Below are 25210 nucleotides of genomic sequence, written 5' to 3' on the forward strand. Positions count from 1 at the left end.
AATGGTTCAGTACTTGGTTTTATTCTAGCATTTAGCCCATCTGTGTGTTCAGATTTAACAGAGCATTATGACAAAGTCACAGCCACATCCAAATTTTGTAACAACTGACCTGCAGACAAATACTCTGATCATACTCATAATGTGAACTCTGTTTCATAGATGTCCTCATTAAATATGTGACGTGTATAAGACAAATAGCCCGAAGCTGTCAAGGTTAATATATCCAAACCTGAACATATACGGCATTATCCCTGCACATTTCCTTGTTACAATTTTTACAGATTACTTTTCTCACCATATACTTAAAATATTTTCACAGTGATAATTATTCTGTACATATTTTCCACTCTTATACAATATAATAATACACATCACCCTTAAAATTATTTCATCCCATTACTAAACCTTTTGATGATTTGCCATTTGCATTCATTCTTAGATTGCATTTAAGAAGTTATTTTTTCCCATCTGTGAAACTGGAAAGTTCTTTTGACAATAACCAAAGACTATTGACAAGTAGATGTCCATTGAGCTAATATGATGTTGCACTTCCTTTAAGCTTTTCTCCATTTAAAAATAAGAAACGCTCTCAAAAACACTTTCAACATGAACTGGTGCCATATTAAAGGAATAGTTCACCCAAAAATGAAAATTCTCTCATTTACACTATGCCATCCCAGATGTGTATGACTTTTTCATCTGCTGAACTCAAATGAAGATTTTTAGAATAATTTATCAGCTCTTTTGATCCATACAATGCAAATGAATGGGTGCCAAAATGCACATACAAGTCAGCATAAAAGTAATCCATAAGACTCCAGTGGTTAAATCTACATCTTCAGAAGCAATATGATGTGGGTGTGAAACAGTTCACTTTTACATTCTTCTTATGTTTTTGGTGATTCACATTCTTCGTGCATACTGTCCCCTACTGGGCATGGAGAAGAATTAAGCAAAAAGGACTTAAATATTGTTCTTAAAACATGGATTACTTTTATGGTGCTTTTTGGAGTGTCAAAATTTTGGCACCCATTCACTTGCATTGTATGGACCTTCAGAGCGGAGATATTCTTAATTTGTGTTCTGCAGAAGAAAGTCATACACATCTGGGATGGCATGAGTGTGAGTAAAGAATGAGAGAATTTTCATTTTTGGGTGAACTATTCCTTTAATGTACAATCAAACCGTTTCACACCAAATGTTTTGATAACTGTAGTACATCTTTTAAATTAAATGACCTATCAATGAACTACTGTATCCTTTTAGGGCGACGCCAGAGCCCCAGACACATTCCATACACTCAAAGTTGTCATGCCAAATCTAAAGATAACATGCTAAAACTACAGCTTTAAAAGTGACTTTAGGAATATGGGCAGTCTGTTGAGAGGACGAGCTTCTGAGAAATTTGTTAAAAGCAGTTTCCTGTTTTACAGTTTGACAATGTTACCAAGAACATACCTGTATAAATACACACGGTGGATGAGAAAAGCCCTGTAAATCTCTAAAGCATTCAGTATACTAGGCAGATTTCTCTTTGATATAGTGAAAACCATTTGGATCATTATGACATTATATTGCATGTTGAGCAAGTAAAGCTACTTAAACACATTTCATCAATGTAGAACAATACCTTTGCATAACGATTCATTAAACAGAGAGAGAGACAGAGTGACAATGATGTAAAATGTGTGCATGGTGTTATTTGCTGATTATCTGTACACATATGAAGCAAAACACCAGTATAGGTGTGGTTTTCTTTCCATTTTTGTTTGTTTCATAGTGATGCCATTTTGGTAATCATATCTGTTCCATCAACTAATGTACAAAGCTTGATCTGATGGTCTTAAGTGGGCAAATTCAAGTTTTGCTAATTAATATTCCAAAAAGATATCACACACAGAAAAATGCAGCATCACACAAAGAAATGAGAAAGGCTGTTTTGTGGAACTTTGAAACTTGTTAGCGCTTGTTTACACTCCACATTGTACATGGCTTTAAAATGAGAGCTGATCCTTTTTGCACACATTTTTTTTGGGACTTATTAAAAAGTATTTCTCTTTAAACACAATCATGTGTTTGTACATATGTGATAGTACAACAATGGTGCCTAGCAGAAATACTTAGACCCTCAACCCTGATTTAACACCATTTCAAAACCTACAGTACACTATTGTTTTGTTCTCTTTGATATTTTTATTTCTAAGCACTGAAACGCAAAATAAATGACTACGGTCTAAAGGTTCCAAATTCCATACAATGAAGCACTCATTCTCAGATTCAGGGCCCTTTTTTAAGAATGTTACTGCTAAGGGTAGCGCTATGCCATAAGAGCGAAATCAGTGGGCATGGCAATGAAGTTTTGTTTTTTTCGTGAAAGCACGTGCTAAGTCTAGGCACAAATGGGTTTGGCGAATTTGTCAACAATGTGCTAATGGGCTGGGTTAAGTGCAATTTAATTCGGAGGTTCTTCTCTGGTTACTGCAGCGTCTGCGTCCTATTATATAGTTCATTCCTATTCAGCACCAGCGATATAAACAAAAACAGTTGGTAGTGTAAATGGACTGTATGCAATGAATTAAAATAATAGAAATATGGACACGCTCCTTTTACAAACATAAAAATGTGATTCTTGTTAAGATTTGGATGTACTGTACATTCTGTTAAATTATAGGGAATGTAAGAATTATTAATAATTTTCATCTACTGACCAAGGTTATTACCGTTAACGAAAATGATTACAAAGACGAAAACTAGCAGTGAAAATATATTTTCGTTAACTAAAAATAAAAACAGGAGTAAAAAAAAAAAAAAACACTAATTTATTGAAACACGAAAAAAAATTAAACCAAAAATATTTCTAAATTCAAATTACACTTCAAACAAAATGAAAGTAAAATCGAAATAAAATGGTTAAAAAAAAAAAAAAAAAAAAAAAAAAAGTATATATATCATTCCAAATCCAAACATTTTATCCTCTCAGACTTTCACTGGCACCTTTTTCAGTGACTTAAAAATCACTCTATGACAAGGTGGAAAAATACCAATACAAATTAGATCATAAACACAATTGTAAATATAAACATAATAATAATCATTGAAAAATAAACCATGACCTCAATATGTCAACATAAATTTCAAATTTTTGTTTCATAAGTTGGCTAAAACTCTGATCGTCAAGGACATAATTTGATGTTTCACTATATTTTCAGAATTTGAAAATGAAATGAACTTTATTACCACCTGCTGGTGGAGTCTCGAAATTGCAAATGTAGGAACCGAGTTTAGACTCGGTGCTGAAAAAAAGACCTGATTTTGAAACGTCTTAGCGCAATGACCCATTTTTCAAGGAAATAGCAAATGATGCTTTGCGCCACTTCATTTACATACGATACACCCACAGTTTGTGCGCATACACCCACAGTTAGCGCAAACACTCCCTCCCATGCACCCTTGCGCTGGCACAAAAATTGCACTTAGAATTAGCACTCTCACGAAAACTGGAAAATAGAGCCCTCAGTGTTTTGAAATATACCATCACAGAGATCAAAATTTCAAAATGGGATTTGCAATTCAGTAAAATGGGTATTGGTTAAGGGTCGAAAAGTTTTGTGAGCCGGTGTATGTACACCAAATGGTTGCCGGACCATACTCATACCCAACAGACCGGTCACCATCAGTCAACATACATGGGAGAGCTAGGGGAGGTGGGCATTTGATCTAGAATTTTACACACATAACTGGCAACGTCCACAACTCGCTCTTCATACATCAGGATAAATGGGTGCTTCTGCAGGTCAAAACAAGAGAAATACCATGAGCACATTTAGTCTTCCAATGACAATTTTAAGAATAATGAAGCTTTACAAAAAATGTAACTTAATTGCATTGTAAATCTAACAAGTTTGAGACATAAAAGAAATTTTTAAATAATGTATTAGATAAGAGGTTTTCAAACTGGGGCCCTGGGACCCCTAACAAGGGGGTGCTTGGGGGTCTATGGAAAATTTCAAAAAGTGTATATGGTTGTGAGGCCATATTCTCAGTAAAGATGCTTTGGAATAATATTTATTGTGAGCGTGTTATACAAATACATTTGAATTTATTTGAAATTCACTACATGTTTACATATAGTGAAAATAAGATGGTAAGGAAAAACAATTTAATACAAAATAAATATGTTGAGTATAATTTATTATTTTATATATATATATATATATATATATATATATATACACACACACACACACACACACACACACACACACACACACCCCCCCCCACACTTTTATTAGGTACACCTGTACACCAACTTATTCATGCGATTATCTAATCAGCCAATCGTGTGGCAGCAGTGTAATGTATAAAATCAAGTAAATACAGGTCAGGAACTTCAGTTAATGTTCACATCAACCATCAGAATGGGCAAAAAAAAAAATTGATCTCAGTGATTTAGACTGTGGCATGATTGTTGGTGCCAGACGGGCTGCTTTGTGTATTTCTATAACTGCTGATCTCCTGGGGTTTTCACACACAACAGTCTCTAGAGTGTAATGGTGCAAAAAAAAACAAAAAATAAAACACCCAGCGAGTGGCAGTTCTATAGGCGAAAATGGCTTGTTAATGACAGAGGTCAGAGGAGAATGGCCAGACTGGTCCAAGCTAACAGGAAGGTGACAGGAACCCAAATAAACACGCGTTACAACAGTTCTATGCAAAAAAGCATTTCTGAACATACAAGATGTCAAACATCGAGGCGGATGGGCTACAGCAGCAGAAGACCCCTCCGTGTCCACAGGCTCACCAAAACTGGACTATAGACAATTGGGAAAACATCGCCTGGAGTGAATATCGATTTTTGCTGTGACATTCATTTGGTAGGCCCACTGCAGCCCCAGCTTTCTGTTTTTGGCTGACAGAAGTGGAACCCGACATGGTCTTCTGCTGTTGTAGCCCATCTGCCTCAAGGTTCAACGTGTTGTGCAATCTGAGATGCTATTCTGCTCACTACAATTGTACAGAGGGGTCATCTGAGTTACCGTAGCCTTTGTCAGCTCGAACCAGTCTGGCCACTCTCCTCTGACCTGTCAACAACAAGGCGTTTTCATCCACAGAACTGCCGCTCGCTAGATGTTTTTTTTTGTTTTTCGCACCATTCTCTAAACAGTCTAGAGAGTGTTGTGTGTGAAAATCCTGGGGGTTCAGCAGTTACAGAAATACTCAAACCAGCCCGTCTAGCACCAACAATCATGCCACGGTCGAAATCACTAAGATCACATTTTTCCCCATTCTGATGGTTGATGTGAACATTAACTGAAGCCCCTGACCAATATCTGCATGATTTTATGCACTGCAGCCACATGATTGGCTGATTAGATAATTGTATGAATAAGTAGGTGTACAGGTGTTCCTAATAAAGTGGTCGGTGAGTGTATATGTATATACAGTGCATCCGGAAAGTATTCACAGCGCTTCACTTTTTCCACATTTTGTTATGTTACAGCCTTATTCCAAAATGGATTAAATTCATTATTTTCTTCAAAATTCTACAAACAATACCCCATAATGACAACGTGAAAGTAGTTTGTTTGAAATCTTTGCAAGTTTATTAAAAAAAAAAAAAAAAAAAAAAAAAAAAAAAAAATCACATGTACATAAGTATTCACAGCCTTTGCTCAATACTTTGTTGAAGCACCTTTGGCACCAATTGCAGCCTCAAGTTTTGAGTATGATGCTACAAGCTTGGCACACCTATTTTTGGGCAGTTTCTCTCATTCTTCTTTGCAGGACCTCTCAAGCTCCATCAGGTTGGATGGGGAGCATCGGTGCACAGCCATTTTCAGATCTCTCCAGAGATGTTCAATCAGGTTCAAGTCTGGGCTCTGGCTGGGCCACTCAAGGACATTCACAGAGTTGTCCCGTAGCCACTCCTTTGTTATCTTGGCTGTGTGCTTAGGGTCGTTGTCCTGTTGGAAGATGAACCTTCGCCCCAGTCTGAGGTCCAGAGCGCTCTGGAGCAGGTTTTCATCAAGGATGTCTCTGTACATTGCTGCATTCATCTTTCCCTCGATCCTGACTAGTCTCCCAGTTCCTGCCACTGAAAAACATCCCCACAGCATGATGCTGCCACCACCATGCTTCACTGTAGGGATGGTATTGGCCAGGTGATGAGTGGTGCCTGGTTTCCTCCAGACATGACGCTTGCCATTCAGGCCAAAGAGTTCAATCTTTGTTTCATCAGACCAGAGAATTTTGTTTCTCATGGTCTGAGAGTCCTCCAGGCGGGCTGTCATGTGCCTTTTACTGAGGAGTGGCTTCCGTCTGGCCACTCTACCATACAGGCCTGATTGGTGGATTGCTGCAGGGATGGTTGTTCTTCTGGAAGGTTCTCCTTTCTCAACAGAGAAACGCTGGAGCTCTGTCAGAGTGACCATCGGGTTCTTGGTCACCTCCCTGACTAAGGCCCTTCTCCCCCGATTGCTCAGTTTGGCCGGGCGGCCAGCTCTAGGAAGAGTCCTGGTGGTTCCAATCTTCTTCCATTTACTGATGATGGAGGCCACTGTGCTCATTGGGATCTTCAATGTTGCAGAAATTTTTCTGTACCCTTCCCCAAATCTGTGCCGATACAATCCTGTCTCGGAGGTCTACAGACAATTCCTTGGACATCATGGCTTGGTTTGTGCTCTGACATGCACTGTTAACTGTGGGACCTTATATAGACAGGTGTGCGCCTTTCCAAATCATGTCCAATCAACTGAATTTATCACAGGTGGACTCCAATCAAGTTGTAGAAACATCTTAAGGATGATCAGTGGAAACAGGATGCACCTGAGCTCAATTTTGAGTGTCATGGCAAAGGCTGTGAATACTTATGTACATGTGATTTTTTTCGTTTTTTATTTTTAATAAATTTGCAAAGATTTCAAACAAACTTCTTTCACGTTGTCATTATGGGGTATTGTTTGTAGAATTTTGAGGAAATGAATTTTGGAATAAGGCTGTAACATAACAAAATGTGGAAAAAGTGAAGCGCTGTGAATACTTTCCGGATGCACTGTATACACACCGATCAGCCACAACATTAAAACCACCTGCCCAATATTGTGTAGGTCCCCTCGTGCCACCAAAAGAGTTCCAACCCACATCTCAGAATAGCATTCTGAGATGCTATTCTTCTCACCACAATTGTACAGAGTGGTAATCTGTGTTACTTTGCCAGTTCGAACCAGTCTGGCCATTCTCTGTTGACCTCTCTCATCAACAAGGTATTTCCGTCCATAGAACTGCCCCTCACTGGAAGTTTAGTCTCTAGAATTTACTCAGAATGGTGCCAAAAAAAAAAACAAAAAAAACATCCAGTGATGGGAAGTTCTGCAGATGGAAATGCCTTGTTGGTGAGAGAGTTCAACAGAGAATGGCCAGACTGGTTCGACAAAGTCTACGGTAACTCAGATAACCGCTCAGTACAATTGTGGTGAGAAGAATAGCATCTCAGAATGCTATTCTGAGATACAGGTTGGTGCCGTTTTGGTGGCACGAGGGGGACCTACACAATATTAGGCAGGTGGTTTTAATGTTGTGGCTGATCGGTGTGCGTGTACACACACACACACACACACACACACACACACACTCTCTCTCTCTCTCTTGTGAAAAATGTTGCCTAGTGAGGATGTCTTCAAAATTAATGCCATAAATGGTTTTCATTTAACAATTAATGTCATGCAAAGTCCAGTAAACATAAAAAAAGCTAAATCGATATTTGGTGTGACCACCTTTGCCTTCAAAACAGCACCAATTAGGTAGGTATGCCTGGAAACAGTTTTTATTTTGTTGTTGGATGATAGGATGCTCCAAGCTTATAGCAAGTACATAATATTGAGAACCTCGCAAGGTTCATCATATTTGGGGTCCCTAGGCAGCAAATAGTTTGAAAACCCCTGTATTAGATAATTTACTGTCAGTCTGTCATTATTGCAAATGTTTATTTAGATATAATGACCTTTTGACTGCATTATCTGCAAAATAAATGACTTAATTTACCAGCAGTTCTCTGTACTTTGGCCTTTTTGACTCATCCTTTGTAAGGCTGAAAAAGTCACATGATCAAACAAAGACAGATGATCAAACAATACCACATCACAAAACTGGGATAGCAAAGCAGCACATGTGTAACACAAACCATGCCTGTTTTACACTGATAACCTACAGTTCAGGCAAATACTTCAAATCTAGCAGAGGTCAATACCTCTGCCACATGTGCACATAGGTACCCAGTGGTGAAGAATTGAACTCACCATAGATTGACAAACTGGATGAATTTAGGGGAAAACTGTCTCTCCTCGGAGTTGCTGAGATGAGGAGGGTCTCCCTTCACCACCTGTGTCAGCTGATCAAACACACTGTTCCATTTGGGGTAAGGAAAACGTCCCGTAGCTAGCTCATACTATAACGAAAAGACATTTGACAGTTAACTTGGGAACAGCACGTTTGTCGACAGTGCCAACACAATCAACGTGTTGGGTCTGGGTCAGCTAGTTGTGGATTACATGACTTCTCTTGTTCTTGTTCTATACTGCGAAAGCAGGAGGAAAATTTCGCTCACAAAGCATGCTATATGTGATGTGTATATGTATTTGGGGTGCTCACATACAGTACAAGCCAGAATTCTTGCAAAATGCCTTGAATCTAATCAATTCTTGACCAAAGGCTGACAGAAACAATAAGCAAGGGGGACATGATTGTCTCACACCATTTATCACTACAGTGAAAACCCTAATGAGATGACTGATTGAGTGAGTAAACTCATTCCTTCAACTGAATTGAGTAATGGTGTCTCCAAATCTTGTGTAATTAAATTCACTTAACTTTGTGTTCATATAGAATGAACTTGACTATGTAAGTCAAGCTAACTAGATGCAAGTAGACTTAACTCAGACTTGCTATTTGAATGTTGTTGTTTCAACTTCATTTAAATTGAATGGATTCAAATTTAGGTCATATAATAACAGCTTAAAAAGTGAAGATTATAACTGATTTTAGGTCAATCATTCAATAAACATTACTCCACAGAAATGCATATGAAACTGTAGTTCAGTTACACATGCACAAGCAGAACTGAGATGAACAGGGTCCAACTTGACCAAAGGGGACACAGATCACCCTAATGGTGACATCACACAAAACAACTATTTGCAACAAAACAACATAAATAATACTACAAGAGCTAAAACCTCTACAAATTCTGAATAAAAACTATTAAAATGCCCCCATATGTTCCCTTTGACCAAGGAATCATAATTCAATAAATCAAGTGCAAGACATGTGGTATTCCTCATTGCCTAATTTTGTACTCAATAGTTCTGAGTTATTAACACTTAAAATCTTAAGTCTATGGATTATTATTATTCTTTTTTTAGAAAAATAACTTCAAGGAAATTAGATATTTGAGTTGTGAGCCCAAAACTTGACATTTTAAGTAATGTTTAATGAAGACAACTTGATTTTTCCAGTAATGACAACATTAGGGTTTACAGTGTAGGAAATTAAAAGCACAACAATCCAATAAAATATGCTTCAGAGACAGTAGACTCTGGCATAAGACTTACAGAAATAGTAAGAATAGTATGGTAGTATGCTATTGTGACCAGTTTGTGATAATGAAAGCAGCATGAAGCTGTGGTTAATCACCTGTATCATCTTGGTTATGAGGACATTCTTTCCATCTTCTCTACATTAAAGGTATAGTTCAACCCAAAATGTGTATGATTTTCTTCAGCAAAACATATATTAAGATTTTTAGAAGAATATTTCAGCTCTGTAGGTCCATACAATGCAAATGAATTGGTGGCAAAGTTTTAATCCATATCTTCAGAAGTGATATTACAGGTGTGGGTGAGAAACAGATCAATATTTAAGTAACTGTTTGCTAGAAATTATTTTCCCGGGCCGTATGCACAGAGTACAAATCACCAAAACAAAAGTAAAAGAATTTGAAAGTGAACTGTTTCTGAACCGCTTCTGAAGACATTTATTTAACCACTGGAGTCTTATAATTACTTTTATGCTGACTTTGTTTGATTTTTGGAGCTTCAAAATTTTGGCACCCATTCACTTGCATTGTATGGACCAAAAGAGCTGAGAAATTCTTCTAAAAATCTTAATTTGTGTTCAGCAGAAGAAAGAAAGTCAAACACATCTGTGATGGCATGAGGGTGAGTAAATGATGAGAGAATTTTCATTTTTGGATGAACTACCCTTTAAGGAGAGTAATTTACATATGGTAAATGCTGAACTGCCGACTACTTTTCTGGACGAGTAGTGCAAGCTCTGGTATTGGTATGTTCGTACAATGGACAGTAGATTTATCACAGACATACCAATGTTATACCCAAACTCCAAACATCTGAGCGGACATCGTAGCCTTGTCGAGAGGCACTGGGGTCTATCCGTTCAGGCTGGAAATGATACATGGTTTAAGATAAGGCATAAAATAACCTCATATTCTTTAAATTGACAATCTATACACTGTTGTTTTTCGAGAGGTAAAGCATATGGTGACTCACAGCCATGTAAGGTCTGCATCCAGCATCTCTGGTCTTGGCAATGGAGTCAACCAGCTGTCCACTGATGCCAAAATCACAGAGCTTGATATTGCTATTTCTATCCAGAAGAATGTTGGATGGTTTGATGTCTAGAAATAAAAAAAAAAATAAAAAAAAAGTTGAACAATTCAATGATTCAGTTTAGGAACTCTAACACCAAGTGTCAGAAAGTTCAGTACAAAAATGTTATTCAAAATGGTACACTTGATTGAATGATTAAATTACATTATTCAGCTTTAAATGTTTTCAGTGCTTGGCCACTTACCTCTGTGGATTATTTTTAAGTTTTCTTTCAAGTGATTCAGTGCTTTCACAGTCTGCAGTAAACGATTAAGCAAAAGATCATTTGAATTTCCCTTTATAGTAACCAAAAGTAATAGCAATACATATGAAATGTAAACAACGTTTTAATAATATGTGATTTGCCACTTACTGCTAATGTAATTTTGCCTAATATTTCCTCTGGAATGACATCATATAATGCACAATATACATATTTGTAGAATTTGTCAAAGGAGGTAGACATAAGTTCCATACATATCCAACAGTCGCCCTGAACAAACACAAATGGGTCAATGACATGTTCACACAAAACAATTTCTTAAATACAGCTAACATGTTTTAGATTTCTGAGTTCAATGTAATTTTTATATTTTTACTGGGGCTTAAACTAATCTAAGTGATGTAACCTTTTGGAGACAGTAACAAATAAAATAAATACAATTATCATTAAAAGCTGAAATTCTTGAATAAATAAATAGTTCTCCCAAAAAAGAAAATTCTCTCATCATTTACTAACCCACATGCCATCACAGATGTGTATGACTTTCTTTTGTCATCAGAACACAAATTAAGATTTTTGGAAGAATATGTCAGCTCTGTTGGTCCTCACAATGCATGTAAATGATTACCTAAATGCACATAAAGGCAGCATAAATGTAATCCATAAGACTCCAGTGGTTCACTTAAAAAGGACTTAAATATTGATCTGTTTGTCACAGACAAACCCATCATATTGCTTCTGGAGACATGAATTTCACCACTGGAATCTTATGGATTACTTTTATGCTGCCTTTATGAGCATTTTGGAGCTTAAAAGTTTTGGTACCCATTCACTTGCATTGTATGGACCTACAGAGCCAAAATATTCTTCTACAACCCCAATTCTGAAAAAGTTGGGACAGTATGAAAAATGCTAATAAAAACAAAAATGAGTGAGTTGTAAATTATATTCACCTTTTGCTATATTGAAAGCACTACAACTAAACATTATATGATGTTTTACCTTGTGCATTTCACTGTTGTTTTTAATGTAGAGTAATTTCAAATCAGATGATTGCAACACTAATAAAGTTGGGACAGTCGAGTGTTTACCACTGTGAAACATCACCATTTCTTCTAATAACACTTAAGCATTTAGGCACTAAAGACACAAGTTTAAGTTTAAAAAGTGGAATTTTTCCCCATTCATCCATTATGCAGGTCTTCAGCTACACAATTGTACGGGGTCATCATTGCCGTATTGTGCGCTTCATAATGCGCCACACATTCTCAATTGGAGATGGTCAGGACTGCAGGCAGGCCAGTCTAGCACACACACTCTGTTTATTCTGCCAGTATGTGGTTTGAAGTTGTCCTGCTGAAATTTCCGGGACGTCCCTGGAAAAGTCAGTGCTGGATGGCAGTATATGCTGCTCCAAAATTTTTACATATCTGTCTGCATTAATGATGCCCTCACAGATGTGCAAGTTACCCATGCCATGGGCACTGACACACCCCTGGCCCATACCGACACTGGCTTTTGGACCTGACATTGAAAACAGCTTGGATGGTCCTTTTCCTCTTTGGCCCGGAGAACACGACGGCTGTGTTTTTCAAAAACAGTTTGAAATGTGTGGACTCATCGGACCAAAAAAAAAAAAAAAAAAAAAGATGGTTCCACTGTTCTACTTTACGTATAAGATGAGACTGAGTCCAGAGAAGTCAGCAGCGCTTCTGGATAGTGTTGATGTATGGCTTCTGCTTTGCATAGTAAAGTCTTAACTTGCATCTGTGGATGCAGCGGTGAGTGGTGTTGACTAACAAAGGTTTACTGAAGTAATCCCAAGCCCATGTTCATGATATCCATTACAGATGAGTGATGTTTTAAGACAGCGATGTCTGAGGGATCAGAGATCACACGCATTCAGAAGTGGTTTTCGTCTTGCCCTTTACGCACTGAGATTTGACCAGATTCCTTGAATCTTTTAACTATATTGTGCACTGTAGAAGGTGAAATGCCTCAAATCCTTCCAATCTGTCTTTGGGGAACATTGTTTTCAAAGTGATGGATTATTTGCTGAAGCATCTGTTGGCAAATTGACAAGTCTCGAATGATCCTTGCTCTTGAAGGACTAGGCTGTTTTTGGAGGCTCCCTATATACTATGGCACGATTGCCTCACCTGTTTAACATCTCCTGTTTCACATCGCATTGTTATTTCAACTTGTCAAATTGTTATTTGTCTTAAATTGCTGCGTCTCAACTTTTTTGGAGTGTGTTGCAATCATCTGATTTGAAATTACTGTACATTTAAAAAAAAAAATGAAATTCACAAGGTAAAACATCATAATGTGTAGTTTAGTGCTTTCAATATAGCAAAGGGTGTATATAATTTACAAATCTAAGTTTTTATTAGCATTTTTCATACTGTCCCAACTTTTTTGGAATTGGGGATGTAAAAATCTTCATGTGTGTTCAGCAGAAGAAAGTCATACACATCTGGGATGGCATGAGGGTGAGTAAATGATGAAAGAATTTTCATTTTTGGGTGAACTATCCCTTTAAGTAGTTCGGAATCTTTTTAATAAGCAATGAAAATTGTTTTATTATAAATATTATGCATATTAAAAAAAGAAAAGAGAGGACCCCTTTTAAACTCTCATGACTGTGCATGAAGTCTTTATATTATATACTAAATATTTTGTTTTACTGAAAAGGCACATTTTGTTCAGGTCAAATGGAGTTTGAAAGGATAAATACTTTTGGAAACTTTTTTGAAATGATTAAGTTGTGTACACGCACATATTTAAGGAGAAAGGAAAGTATGTCAATGAAGTTTACTTGATGGTAACACCTTTTGGCATTATTTAAGCCATTAAGTCAAAAACAAACATTTCAAGGTTTGGAAATTAAAAATGGACACAAATTTTATATTTCTGTGAATTTGATACATGTCTTTTGAACTCTCATAATCCCTGACAACCTTATTTGTCTTGTCAATGACCCAAATACTTACAGCCAACAACAACAAAAAAAGAACCAGAATCATCATTAAAATACTTCATTACAAAATACATCCAAACATCAACAGAAAATTATTCAATTACTACAAATAAAAACCAACCCTACATAATGTTTCTATCTTTTTCACATTTGGAAGCCAATGCAAATGTTAATAATGTGAAATTAAATGTGTGTGGTTGTGTATGGCATAGTTTTAGTTAATAGATGGCATCAGCTCACCTCTCGGAACAGGGCTCCATAGAACTGGACGATATATGGGCAGTCACTACTCCTCATCACTACATCTAAATCCATGAGAAGCTGTTTTTGTTCCTTCTCATCAACAGTGGAGCGAATCCTCTGCATTGCACACAAGGACATTTAAGTCAGCAAAGATACATCATGGCACAGGCTCTGACAATTTTAAAATGTGGATGAAATCTTCGAAGATCAAACAGACACCCCAGCCTCAGATCTCCTTCCCTTCCAAATCTACAGATCACATGCATGCCTGTTATACTGTACGAACGCCTCTCTTACTCCTCTTTTCACCCCTTTATAACCAGACATGTCTATACAAAAACAAATCTGAATCACCTTGACGGCCATGATCTGACCACTGGGTTTATGCACCATCTTGTTAACTGAGCCATACGCTCCCCTCCCGATCTCCCCCAGATCCTTCAGGTCCTCAGCTGTGAAGTCACAATTCTGCTCTGGAGAAATCTTCAGTTTTCCTGACGACTCGATACTGTGTGTCCGCAGCCTCTCTCTGAAAGTCATTTTTGCAATTGTGATGCTTTTTAGATGCAGTCGATTTGAATAATGTAGGAATAGTACACCCAAAAATTATCACTCTCATCATTTACTAACCCTTGTGCTGTCTCAAGGTCATATGAATTTATTTCTTCTGCAGAACACAAATGAAGACTTTTTAAATGGAGTGTTTTTGTCCTCACAATTTAAGTCAATGGGGTCCAACACTTTCAAGCTCCAAAAAGGACAAAGGCAGCATAAAGACTTATGTGAATTAACGTGAATTAATCCACGTCTTCTGAAGCGATACGATCATGATTTGAATAATGCTTCATTAAAGTCTTCTCACCCAAAGCTGATCGTATCACTTCAGAAGACATGGATTAAACCACTGACTGAAGTCTTATGGATTGCCTTTATATCCTTTTTGGACTTCACTAACTTGCAATGTATGGATATATTCACATCATACCATCATCAAAAAAAATCTTTGTTTGTGTTCCGTAGAAGTCATACGAGAAAGTAATTTGGGTAAACTATTCCTTTAAGAGACTGCACATATTAACTTCATTCATTTGCATTGAATGTATCCATAATTTGTATGGTTTTTTTTGGTCACCCACTCACATGTGTGGATTCTGGAAAGGAGGGTTAGCCGCTGTGATGGGGAGTCTTGCAGTTGGTTTGACTGGGGGATTAGCAAAGTTTAACTTAAGTGCTTTACGTTTACCTGTAAAGGAAAATGTTAATTCCAGTTAACCTATTTATTTTTTGCTCAGGGTTATTAAAACTTGCTCATGCTTTGTGTTTTAAAACAACGTAAATCAGTAAAAAAAAGAACATTTTTAAAAAGCATGCAAAAAAAAATAAATAAAATAAAATAAAAATTAAAAAATTAAAAAAAAAAAACACGACTATGGAAATAACTAAATAATAAATAAATGAGATGATTAGTTCAATACAATTCTCCAGGAAGAAAACTTATATGATTAAGCATATAACTATGCAAGTAATTAGGCTATATTGTAACATTTAGCACTTTTCGATAATTGAGATTATGGAAGGCCTTGATTCCACCTGGCATTAAGATGCATTTTTGGTGATCCGATCACAAGTGGTCAGCCAAGACGCATTGCTATTTCCACCTGGTGTTACTTTGCATCTCAAAAGCGCCTCCTGTGACCAAGGATTTCAAGAGGAGGGTATCTGATTTCATAAAAACATACAATCACTTTGTCAGTATGTTACTGCATGATAACAAACCACAAAAAAGTCATTAAAGAAAGCAAGCATGGGAAAAAACACGGACTGTTTCAGAGGCACCTGCAGGATTTAATCTGAGGGTACGCACAGAAATCTGCCTAATAAACCTTATATCTAGGGGGGTCCGGGGGCATGCCCCCCCGTGAGATTTTTCTGTGCGAAAAACAACAAAGTGTTCAATTCTGGTGACTTTGAGATAAGCATTTGTTTTCTTGAGTATGAATAGCATTCATGTAACTATTAGCTAAAGCATTTCTTTCAGTAACCGTTCAAACAGATGCGCTTTCGCGCTAGAAAAGCAAAACGCACCACAACAAATATAGCAGAACGCAGGTATCTCGAGATGCATTTTTATCAGTTGAAGTTTTTTTTTTTTTTTTTTTTACTTGAAAGCGTCTAAAAATGCTGCGCCCCCATGAGAGATGCTAAAAACACAGTGAAACATGACGCAGTTGTCAAAAGACATCTATCTTGCAAATGTTTATTTGGAAAACTATTGAAAATCAGTGCAAAAGGACGCAAAAACAAGTTCAGTTTGAACAGCCCCTTATTCACATGACACATCACTAGCTAAAGTTTCTCAAAGATACCTCTCAAAAAGTCAGCCTTTTGTTTCAGTTGACTGTAGGTAAATTTACACTGTCTCCAGCGCTTTATCAGTAAATATCCCGATACCGTTTACTTTTATGCTCCAATTGATTCAGTGAGCGCTCTGAACGAATTGTACTGAATCACAAATCGATTCAAACAGATTTGCAGGCCCGTTTGGCCAATTCACTGAAAAGAACAGACTCAAAAGAATTATTCATTCGCAAATTGGGCATTGCTAGTTCTTTTAAACAGCCAGCAGAAATACGGGACACATTTCATGATTGATGAAACATTCTGAGAGTAAATGTTTCTAAGGTCAGTCGGAGGGCTAATGGTACACACAGTGCGTACGGCCGTACAGCTGCAGGCGCCACTGGACTGTTTCCCCCAGATGCAACCGAATCTACAGTAAGTGCAAGTAAGTACAGTAAGTGGTTTGATGTCGAATTATGGGTCTGTTGTGCATCTCTGACAGAGGTCCGTCTAGACCATAGGTGCCCAAACAAGGGCCCGCGGGCCAAAGTTGGCCCATGATGACCTTTGATTTGGCCCGCCTTGCCATAGATGACGAGCGAAAAATAAATTAAATAAATAAATAAATAAAATAATAATTATATATATGACATTGATGCAGCTCTTCGTTTTTAATTAATATTTTTGTTTTAAAAAATTTTTGTTTTATTTTTGCATTACAAAAACTATAGCTTATTTGAAAAGTAGAGAGTATAAGTGATTTAATTTTTTTAAATGTATAAGCGTACTTCAAATGACCTTTAATTACTGTCTGAAAGTTCACTCCATTGGCCATCCCAGGTGCCACCCCAAAATCTTCACTATGATTGGCCAGCTCGGAGGTGTGCCTTCAATACCACTAGACAGAACCTAGTTGGTTTAAACTGGAGCGGGAACTGAAGCAGTGTCAAGAAATGACAGGTAATTAGGTGGACTCACGGAACAGCACGTACAGTCATCAGAAATTAAATATGGCTTGAATGCGCACTATACGTTGTGCAGCATTTCATATCTGTATGAAAGCGACCACTGAAGCGGGCTTGATAAAGTAAGGTGAGGAAGCATTTCAATATAAACAACGGTTCCATTCACTCCAAACACCGCACAACATTACGACAAGCACTATAAGTGAACAGACCAGTACTCTCAAAAATCCCTTTTCTGCCCTGCCAGCTAGACAAAAACGGTAATGCAGTAAAATAATTCTTCATATTTCATCATCTTATTCTGACTAAACCCTGTTTTGGGGTGTGTATAACATCTCTGTGCACCATACTGTAATTCGTTAGTCAAACGTGAGGATATCTTGTTTACTTGCAACTATCTGCGTAAAAACAAATAGCTGCAAGTTTTTTTAATAACCATAAGATACAATGCCTTATTGCGGCAGGTTCTTAATCATAATCATATTTTGGAGTCAATGAAATTAATAGGCCTCTCAATTTTTTAATTTGCAGAAATGTGCTTCGTAGCTTTTATTTCCTTACCTAATGTAATACATTCAGCCTTAATCCATCACCTCTTAAGAAAAGAAGCAAAAGTACAATTCAAGTTTTTGATATCAAAACAGGAAAACAGTTTTAATGTCAAATAAAAGTAAGCAGGCTAATGCATTAACTATGCAAAAACATTTTACAGCATTGTTTAATTAAATAATCCTATTACATTTGGCAGTCCCAATAAATGGTAATACTGAGTGAAATCCAGGACAATGTGCAGCCTAGGTCTATGATAAGAAATATCTTTAATATCTTCTTGGTCACAAAACAATATCCTACTTGATAGTATTATGTCATGCCATTGTATCTTCATCTCTCCAAAACTCCTCAAAACTGCACAGAACTACCGTGTGCTCAATGTGAGGAGATGCGCTGTTTTTAAAGAGACAGTAACCATGTTTTAAGAGACGCTTACATTTAGTCGCTTACATGATAGACAATTATGTGCATTATGCAAGTATAGTACACTTGATTTTAATTTTAAAGTTCTGTTTGTTTTTCAGTATTAATATTTAATTTTAAAATAATACAGTTTGATTTATGCAACGTTTATTTTTGGCCCACTGCCCTCAGTCAAGTTTGATTTTTGGCCCTTCACGTAATTTCTTGATGTGTATATTACAATTTATCTCGTTTATGATTTATTTATTTCTTTACTACTTCAGAGAAGCAATTGATGTATTCTAATTTCATGTTAAATAATGTTGTGTTTATGTTACCCTCCTGTGTTAGTGTTATGGACTAGTCCACTGTGTATATGCAGCTCCAGAGACCACTACAAAATGATCAGTTTCTCTGGATTTAGGTATGGTGAGTAAAATGAAAATTTTTGTTTTATTCTATAAAGTACTGACAACATTTCTCCCAAATGCCCAAATAAAAATATTGTCATTTAGAGCATTTATTTGCAGAAAAATGCTGATGCATCCCCAGATCATTACCGATCCTCCACCTGGTCTTCTAATGGTTAGACGGAGACCTGGAGAGGCCTTCAAGTGTCTCACACCCATTGTGAAATTTGGGGGAGGATCGGTGATGATCTGGGAGTGCTTCAGCAAGGCTGGATTCAGGCAGATTCGTCTTTGTAAAGGCCGCATGAATCAAGCCACGTACAAGGTTATCCTGGAAGAAAACTTGCTTCCTTCTGCTCTGACAGTGTTCCCTAACTCTGAGGAATGGTTTTTCCAGCAGGACAATTCATCATGCCACACAGCCACGTCAAATTGTGGATGGAGGACCACCGGATCAAGACCCTGTCATGGCCAGCCCAATTTCCAGATCTGAACCCCATTGAAAACCTCTGGAATGTGATCAAGAGGAAGATGGATGGCCACAAGCCATCAAAGCCGAGCTGCTTGAATTTTTGCACCAGGAGTGGCATAAAGTCACCCAACAGCAATGTGAAAGACTGGTAGAGAGCATGCCAAGATGCATGAAAGCTGTGATTGAAAATCAGGGTTATTCCACCAAATATTGATCTGAACTCTTTCCAAGTTAAAACATTAGTATTGTGTTTAAAATTGAATATGAACTTGTTTTCTTTGCATTATTTGAGGTCTGAAAACACTATCTTTTTTTGTTATTTTGACCAGTTGTCATTTTCTGCAAATAAATGATCTAAATGACAGTATTTTTATTTGGAATTTGGGAGAAATGTTGTCAGTACTTTATAGAATAAAACAAAAATGTTCATTTTACTCAAACCATACCTAAATCCAGAAAAACTGATAATTTTGCAGTGGTCTCTTAATTTTTTACAGAGCTATATATCCCCCCTTGTGTGTCATTTGTGTGTGTGGGCTTTGTTCAGTTCAGTTATGATTTTCTGATTCATTGTTAAGTTTAATTCTAATTAGTTGATTTTTATTTATATTATTTATTTTGATGGGCCTAGACATTTATTCAGTTTAAACTGATTTGAGTTTATTTTGTAACTATTTAAATCCTGTTTTTTTTTTTTTTTTTTGGCTGGAAAAACCTGCGTTCCTCATGTTTTGACTGTTTGATCTCTCACAATCATTATGCCACAAACACTGTATATAGAGTTTAACTTTTATTAAACCAGAAACACTCCTAAGAATAAATATCTATATCTTAAAAACTTTTAAGAATAAATATCTATCATTTTATATTAGGTCTATAAGCAGTTCAAACAGGTTTTTGTGGCAGTGCTTGCTTTCACTTCATTCTTAAAAGTTTGAACACAATTTTCTAATCTTTGATTTTCAAACTGTTCTATCATATTCGCAATATGCTCATCATATCATACTTTTGACCCTTGACTGATATACTTGATACACTCTTGTTTTCTCTCACATTTTGATGTTCAGCCATCTCTAATTGTGAAGTAATTGTTGTGCTTGACCCCCATCCGTCCTCCCCCTCTTCCAACCCACCTTTTTACATATTTTCACAACCCTTTCATGACCCTATTTTTTAAAGGCCCGGGTATACTTTGTTTTTCTGCATTCCATATCGGATCACGCCCGGTCGACCATGTTGCTTTTCAAAGTATACTCTTTTGACCACAAGTGAATATGAATGTGTTCGACGTATGCACACTTTGACTGCTTTGTGATACTCTTTAGTATCGTCAATGACAGGCGCATGCACCTGTCGAGAAAATCTGGGCCGCTCTCGGACAGTCCGCACAGACTGTGCTGATGATGAAATTTGCAGCACACATTGCAAGGACAACTGAAGTATACTTTTGTCTTAAATCTGGAGGTGTGACTATTACACTTTAATACCAGGTGGAAACAGGGTTGAAATTTTGAAATGTGTTCTCTGTTATTTGACTTTAAAAAAAAAATATTATACAATTTCAACATTGTATTTAAATGGGTCATGACAAGGAAATACATTTTCCTTGATCTTTTAACATGTAAGTTAATTATACTACAAAAACTTACTGTAAGTTTCCTCCTCACTCCAAAAAGAGCATTTGTTGAAACCAAATTGCCAAAACAACACATAGTCTACTTCCCCCACATTGTGATGTCACACTGTGGTAGACATTTGCATCTGACCGCCTCCACAACAACACATCAATGCCTACTTTACCTTATTACCTCTGTAGCCCTGCCCAGTAGTGATGAGCAGTGAGATGGCAAGAAGAGACCAGGTCAATCAAGAGCCAATCACAACAGTGGCCATTTACTGTCAAGTCTTAAAGGAGAAGCTGCACCAAAACCAAGTGTTTCTGACAGAGGGTCAGAATGAGGGTGGAAAATTATCATGTTTTACAAATATATGACTGTTTTAGTTTTAAAAAAAAAAAAACTTTAAAAACTTTATAAGAGAACCTCAGGGAACATTTTAAAATAATACAAAAAAGGAAAGTCATGACCCATTTAAAAATTCATGTCATTTGATGCTGCAGAAGTGTTTAGAATACCCAAACTAAACCACACAAAATATTGTATGGGCATAGAAAACTGGGCTTACTTTGGGTTACTCCAGACAGATTTATTTGAAATCCTGAAGAAAGAGGAAAACAAATTTCAACGTGCATGCAAATGCTGATAAATACAAATGATGGTGCAAATAAAAATGAAAGGTGTTAAAATGAATGTGAACCAGTAAATATGTTCATGAGCAAGCATACCTGTTTCATTTTGACACCGCCAGCACGTGCTGGAATCTGAGCGTGAGCCATACATAAATAAAAAAAAAAAAAAAGATATACATAAAAAAAAAATATTAAACAATTATGCTATAACAAGAATAAAAAGGATTCATATTTGTTACCTAGCTTATCTCTGTCACTGCTGGTCTAACATTAACCTATTGTATTCCACTCAATAGAAAAATACAGGCTACCTGTGAACGTTGCTATAACAGATGATGAAACGAAAGACACTTTTAGGCTTATACGGTTGAAGTCAGAAATTTACATACACCTTAGCCAAATACATTTAAACTCAGTTTATCACAATTCCTGATATTTAATCATAGAAAACATTCCCTGTCTTAGGTCAGTTAGGATCACTATTTTAAAGAATGTGAAATTTCAGAATAATAGCAGAGAGAATGATTTATTTCAGCTTTTATTTCTTTCATCACATTCCCAGTGGGTCAGAAGTTTACATACAATTTGTTAGTATTTGGTAGCATTGCCTTTAAATTGTTTAACTTGGGTCAAACGTTTTGGGTAGCCTTCCACAAGCTTCTCACAATAAGCTGCTGGAATTTTGGCCCATTCCTCCAGACAGAACTGGTGTAACAGAGTCAGGTTTGTAGGCATCCTTGCTCGCACATGCTTTTTCAGTTCTACCCACAAATTTTCTATCAGATTGAGGTCAGGGCTTTGTGATGGCCACACCAATACCTTGACTTTGTTATCTTTATACCATTTTGCCACAACTTTGGAGGTGTGCTTGGGGTCATTGTCCATCTGGAAGACCCATTTGCGACCAAGCTTTAACTTCTTGGCTGATGTCTTGAGATGCTGCTTCAATATATCCACATAATTTTCCTTCCTCATGATGCCATCTATTTTGTGAAGTGCACCAGTCCCTCCTGCAGCAAAGCAGCTCCACAACATGATGCTGCCAGCCCCATGCTTCACGGCTGGGATGGTGTTCTTCGGCTTGCAAGCCTCATTTTTTTTCCTCCAAACATAACGATGGTCATTATGGCCAAAAAGTTCCATTTTTGTTTCATCAGATCTGAGGAAATTTCTCCAAAAAGTAAGATATTTGTCCCCATGTGCACTTGCAAATTGTAGTCTGGCTTTTTTATGGCAGTTTTGGAACAATGGCTTCTTCCTTGCTGAGCAGCCTTTCAGGTTATGTCGATATAGGACTTGTTTTACTGTGGATATAGATACTTGTCTACCTGTTTCCTCCAGCATCTTCACAAGGTCCTTTTGCTGTTGTTTGGGATTGATTTTCTCTTTTCGCCCCAAACTATGTTCACCTCTAAGAGACTGAATGCATCTCCTTCCTGAGTGGTATGATGGCTGCGTGGTCCCATGGTGTTTATACTTGCATATTATTGTTTGTACAGATGAATGTGGTCCCTTCAGGTGTATGGAAATTGCTCCCAAGGATGAACCAGACTTTTGGAGGTCCACAAGGTTTGATTTTTTTGTTTGTTTTAAGGTCTTGGCTGATTTCTTTTGATTTTCCCATGATGTCAAGCAAAGAGGCACTGATTTTGAAGGTAGGCCTTAAAATACATCCACAGGTACACCTCCAATTCAGTACACCTCCTGTCAGAAGCTAATTGGCTAAAGGCTTGACATAATTTTCTGGAATTTTCCAAGCATTTAAAGGCACAGTTAACTTAGTGTATGTAAACTTCTGACCCACTGGAACTGTGATATAGTCAATTAAAAGTGAAACAATCTGTCTGTAAGCAATTGTTGGAAAAAATTACTCTTGTCATACACAAAGTAGATGTCCTAAACGACTTGCCAAATCTATAGTTTGCTAATATGAAATCTGTGGAGTGGTTCAAAAATGGGTTTTAATCACTTCAACCTAAGAGTATGTAAACATCTGACTTCAACTGTATGCTACACGAGTACATAATTCCATATGAAAGTCTATCAAATGTAAATAGGGCAATAACATAATAGTATAATTATGTAGGCCTGTGTACATTATATTGCTTCTATTTCTGTAGGTTTAGACCAACAGTGGTGAAAAAGAACAAGGTGATTGATGGGTATTTGTAAACCAAGCAGCATTTTTGGCAACGGAATGCGTCTATATGATGCCCCAAAACACTGCATATGCCTAAGAGTAGGAAGCTTACTACGTTTTGAGAAACAGCCATTTAGTATGCCTACAGCCTTGGGAGACAAATGCAAAGTAAAAACAATGAATGTACTTATATATAGCCGTTCTTTCAGAGCAGTTTTCATAGTGTTTCGCTTTCATATATCATTGCAATAAACTATAAATACCGGGAAACGAGAAAGGTCAGGCCTGGCCTATCCACTGTTTCGCAGCGTTAGCAATGCATCTATAGATAACGACACGGAATACATCCAGGCTATATTTGAATCCCTTACCCTGCATGTGGCTCACTGTCGTTAAATGTTGCGTCTGTATTTGCGGGTGGTGCAACATGGATCCCGCAGCGCTAATGCTCCAATTGCATGAAGTTGGTGAGTTGGTGCTGGGACTGGGAGTCGCCATTGCAGAGCTGTTAAATTCCAGCAGCAGCTCTAGTGGCTGCAATGCAATGAGCTGAAAAGTACCCTTTGGACACAGGATTCAGCGCAACACACTCAACAGTCTCGACTACTGGAGTCAATCGAGAAGGTTTCCGCACCCCATTCGGTTAAGTTTAGAATGGAGGGGGTTAAAAAGAGTTCCTAAGGCGGGACAGGATAGCCAGTTTCGATGAACTGCGCCTCACTCACTCCCCTGCTGAAAGCTGATGGTATGTTTTTCTTCTTCTGGTGTTTTATGGCGGTTGGCAATCCAACTTACATGGTGCATTCCCGCCACCTACTGGATTGGAGTGTGGAGCGCTAAACGGTTGGGAATTTAAAAATAAATAAATAATAATAAATAAAAATTGAACTGTTGTTTATAAGCAATATCACACTCGCAATCGTGCTATATGGCCCTACATCAGCACTGCTGATGTAGGGCCATATCGCACTCTTGCTCATATGATATTGCTTATATACAACAGTTCAATGAACAAGTACATTTAAAAAATTAGGAAAAACTGAGTACGGTCATAAAAACGCATCTGCCGCTGCTGGTTCAAACCAAATGATGCGTCCAAGCCTTCGTTATTAATTCAAAAATGTCACTTTAGAAATAGTATCACGGCTTGTGCTGTTTCTGACAAGTTATTGGATAAACAAGGATGGATGTGTGTGTGTGTGTGTGAGAGAGAGAGAGAGAGAGAGAGAGAGAGAGAGAGAGAGAGAGAGAGAGCGAGAGAGCGAGAGAGAGAGAGAGAGCGAGAGAGCGAGCATGTGCGATCACCTGTTGCCACACCCAGCTGCATGCTAGGTAGGATGCTCCTTTGAAGGCTGCAGTATACCGAGCGTCCTCCTTTGAACAAGTCTCATTTAAACGAGACGGCCTTCGCAGGACGAACAGAAACAGAACGTAGCATGGTTGCAATAACAGCATGCCACTCTTTAACAAGCACGAGCGCTTCGAGTGCGAAGGTAACAAATTCCCCTTGGAAGGGAATGTATGAGGTACATTTTAGGAGAGTTATAATGTATAATAATTATACATATTATATA

The 25210-nt window shown here is 37.4% G+C and overlaps 1 protein-coding gene across 3 annotated transcripts; it reads right to left on the minus strand.

Moving 5' to 3' along the window:
- Positions 1-24374, minus strand: LOC127427504 (dual specificity mitogen-activated protein kinase kinase 4). 3 transcript variants are annotated; one of them, XM_051675168.1, is made up of 13 exons: positions 24008-24374; positions 21593-21628; positions 21433-21465; positions 15248-15308; positions 14462-14636; positions 14105-14224; positions 11035-11154; positions 10867-10918; positions 10563-10690; positions 10377-10454; positions 8295-8443; positions 8041-8086; positions 1-3787 (listed from the first exon to the last, which is right to left on the minus strand). In XM_051675168.1, the coding sequence occupies exons 1-13, from the start codon at positions 24132-24134 to the stop codon at positions 3674-3676; spliced, it is 1239 nt and encodes a 412-aa protein (XP_051531128.1). In that variant the 5' UTR covers positions 24135-24374; the 3' UTR covers positions 1-3673. The 3 variants fall into 3 exon arrangements, with proteins under 3 accessions (XP_051531128.1, XP_051531127.1, XP_051531129.1); XM_051675167.1 differs by having other exon boundaries at positions 15248-15350; XM_051675169.1 differs by lacking the exon at positions 24008-24374 and adding an exon at positions 15698-15826 and having other exon boundaries at positions 15248-15350.
- Positions 24375-25210: the final 836 nt, after the last annotated feature.

This window comes from Myxocyprinus asiaticus, chromosome 36, assembly GCF_019703515.2.
Source record: "Myxocyprinus asiaticus isolate MX2 ecotype Aquarium Trade chromosome 36, UBuf_Myxa_2, whole genome shotgun sequence".
Taxonomy (NCBI): Eukaryota; Metazoa; Chordata; class Actinopteri; order Cypriniformes; family Catostomidae; genus Myxocyprinus; species Myxocyprinus asiaticus.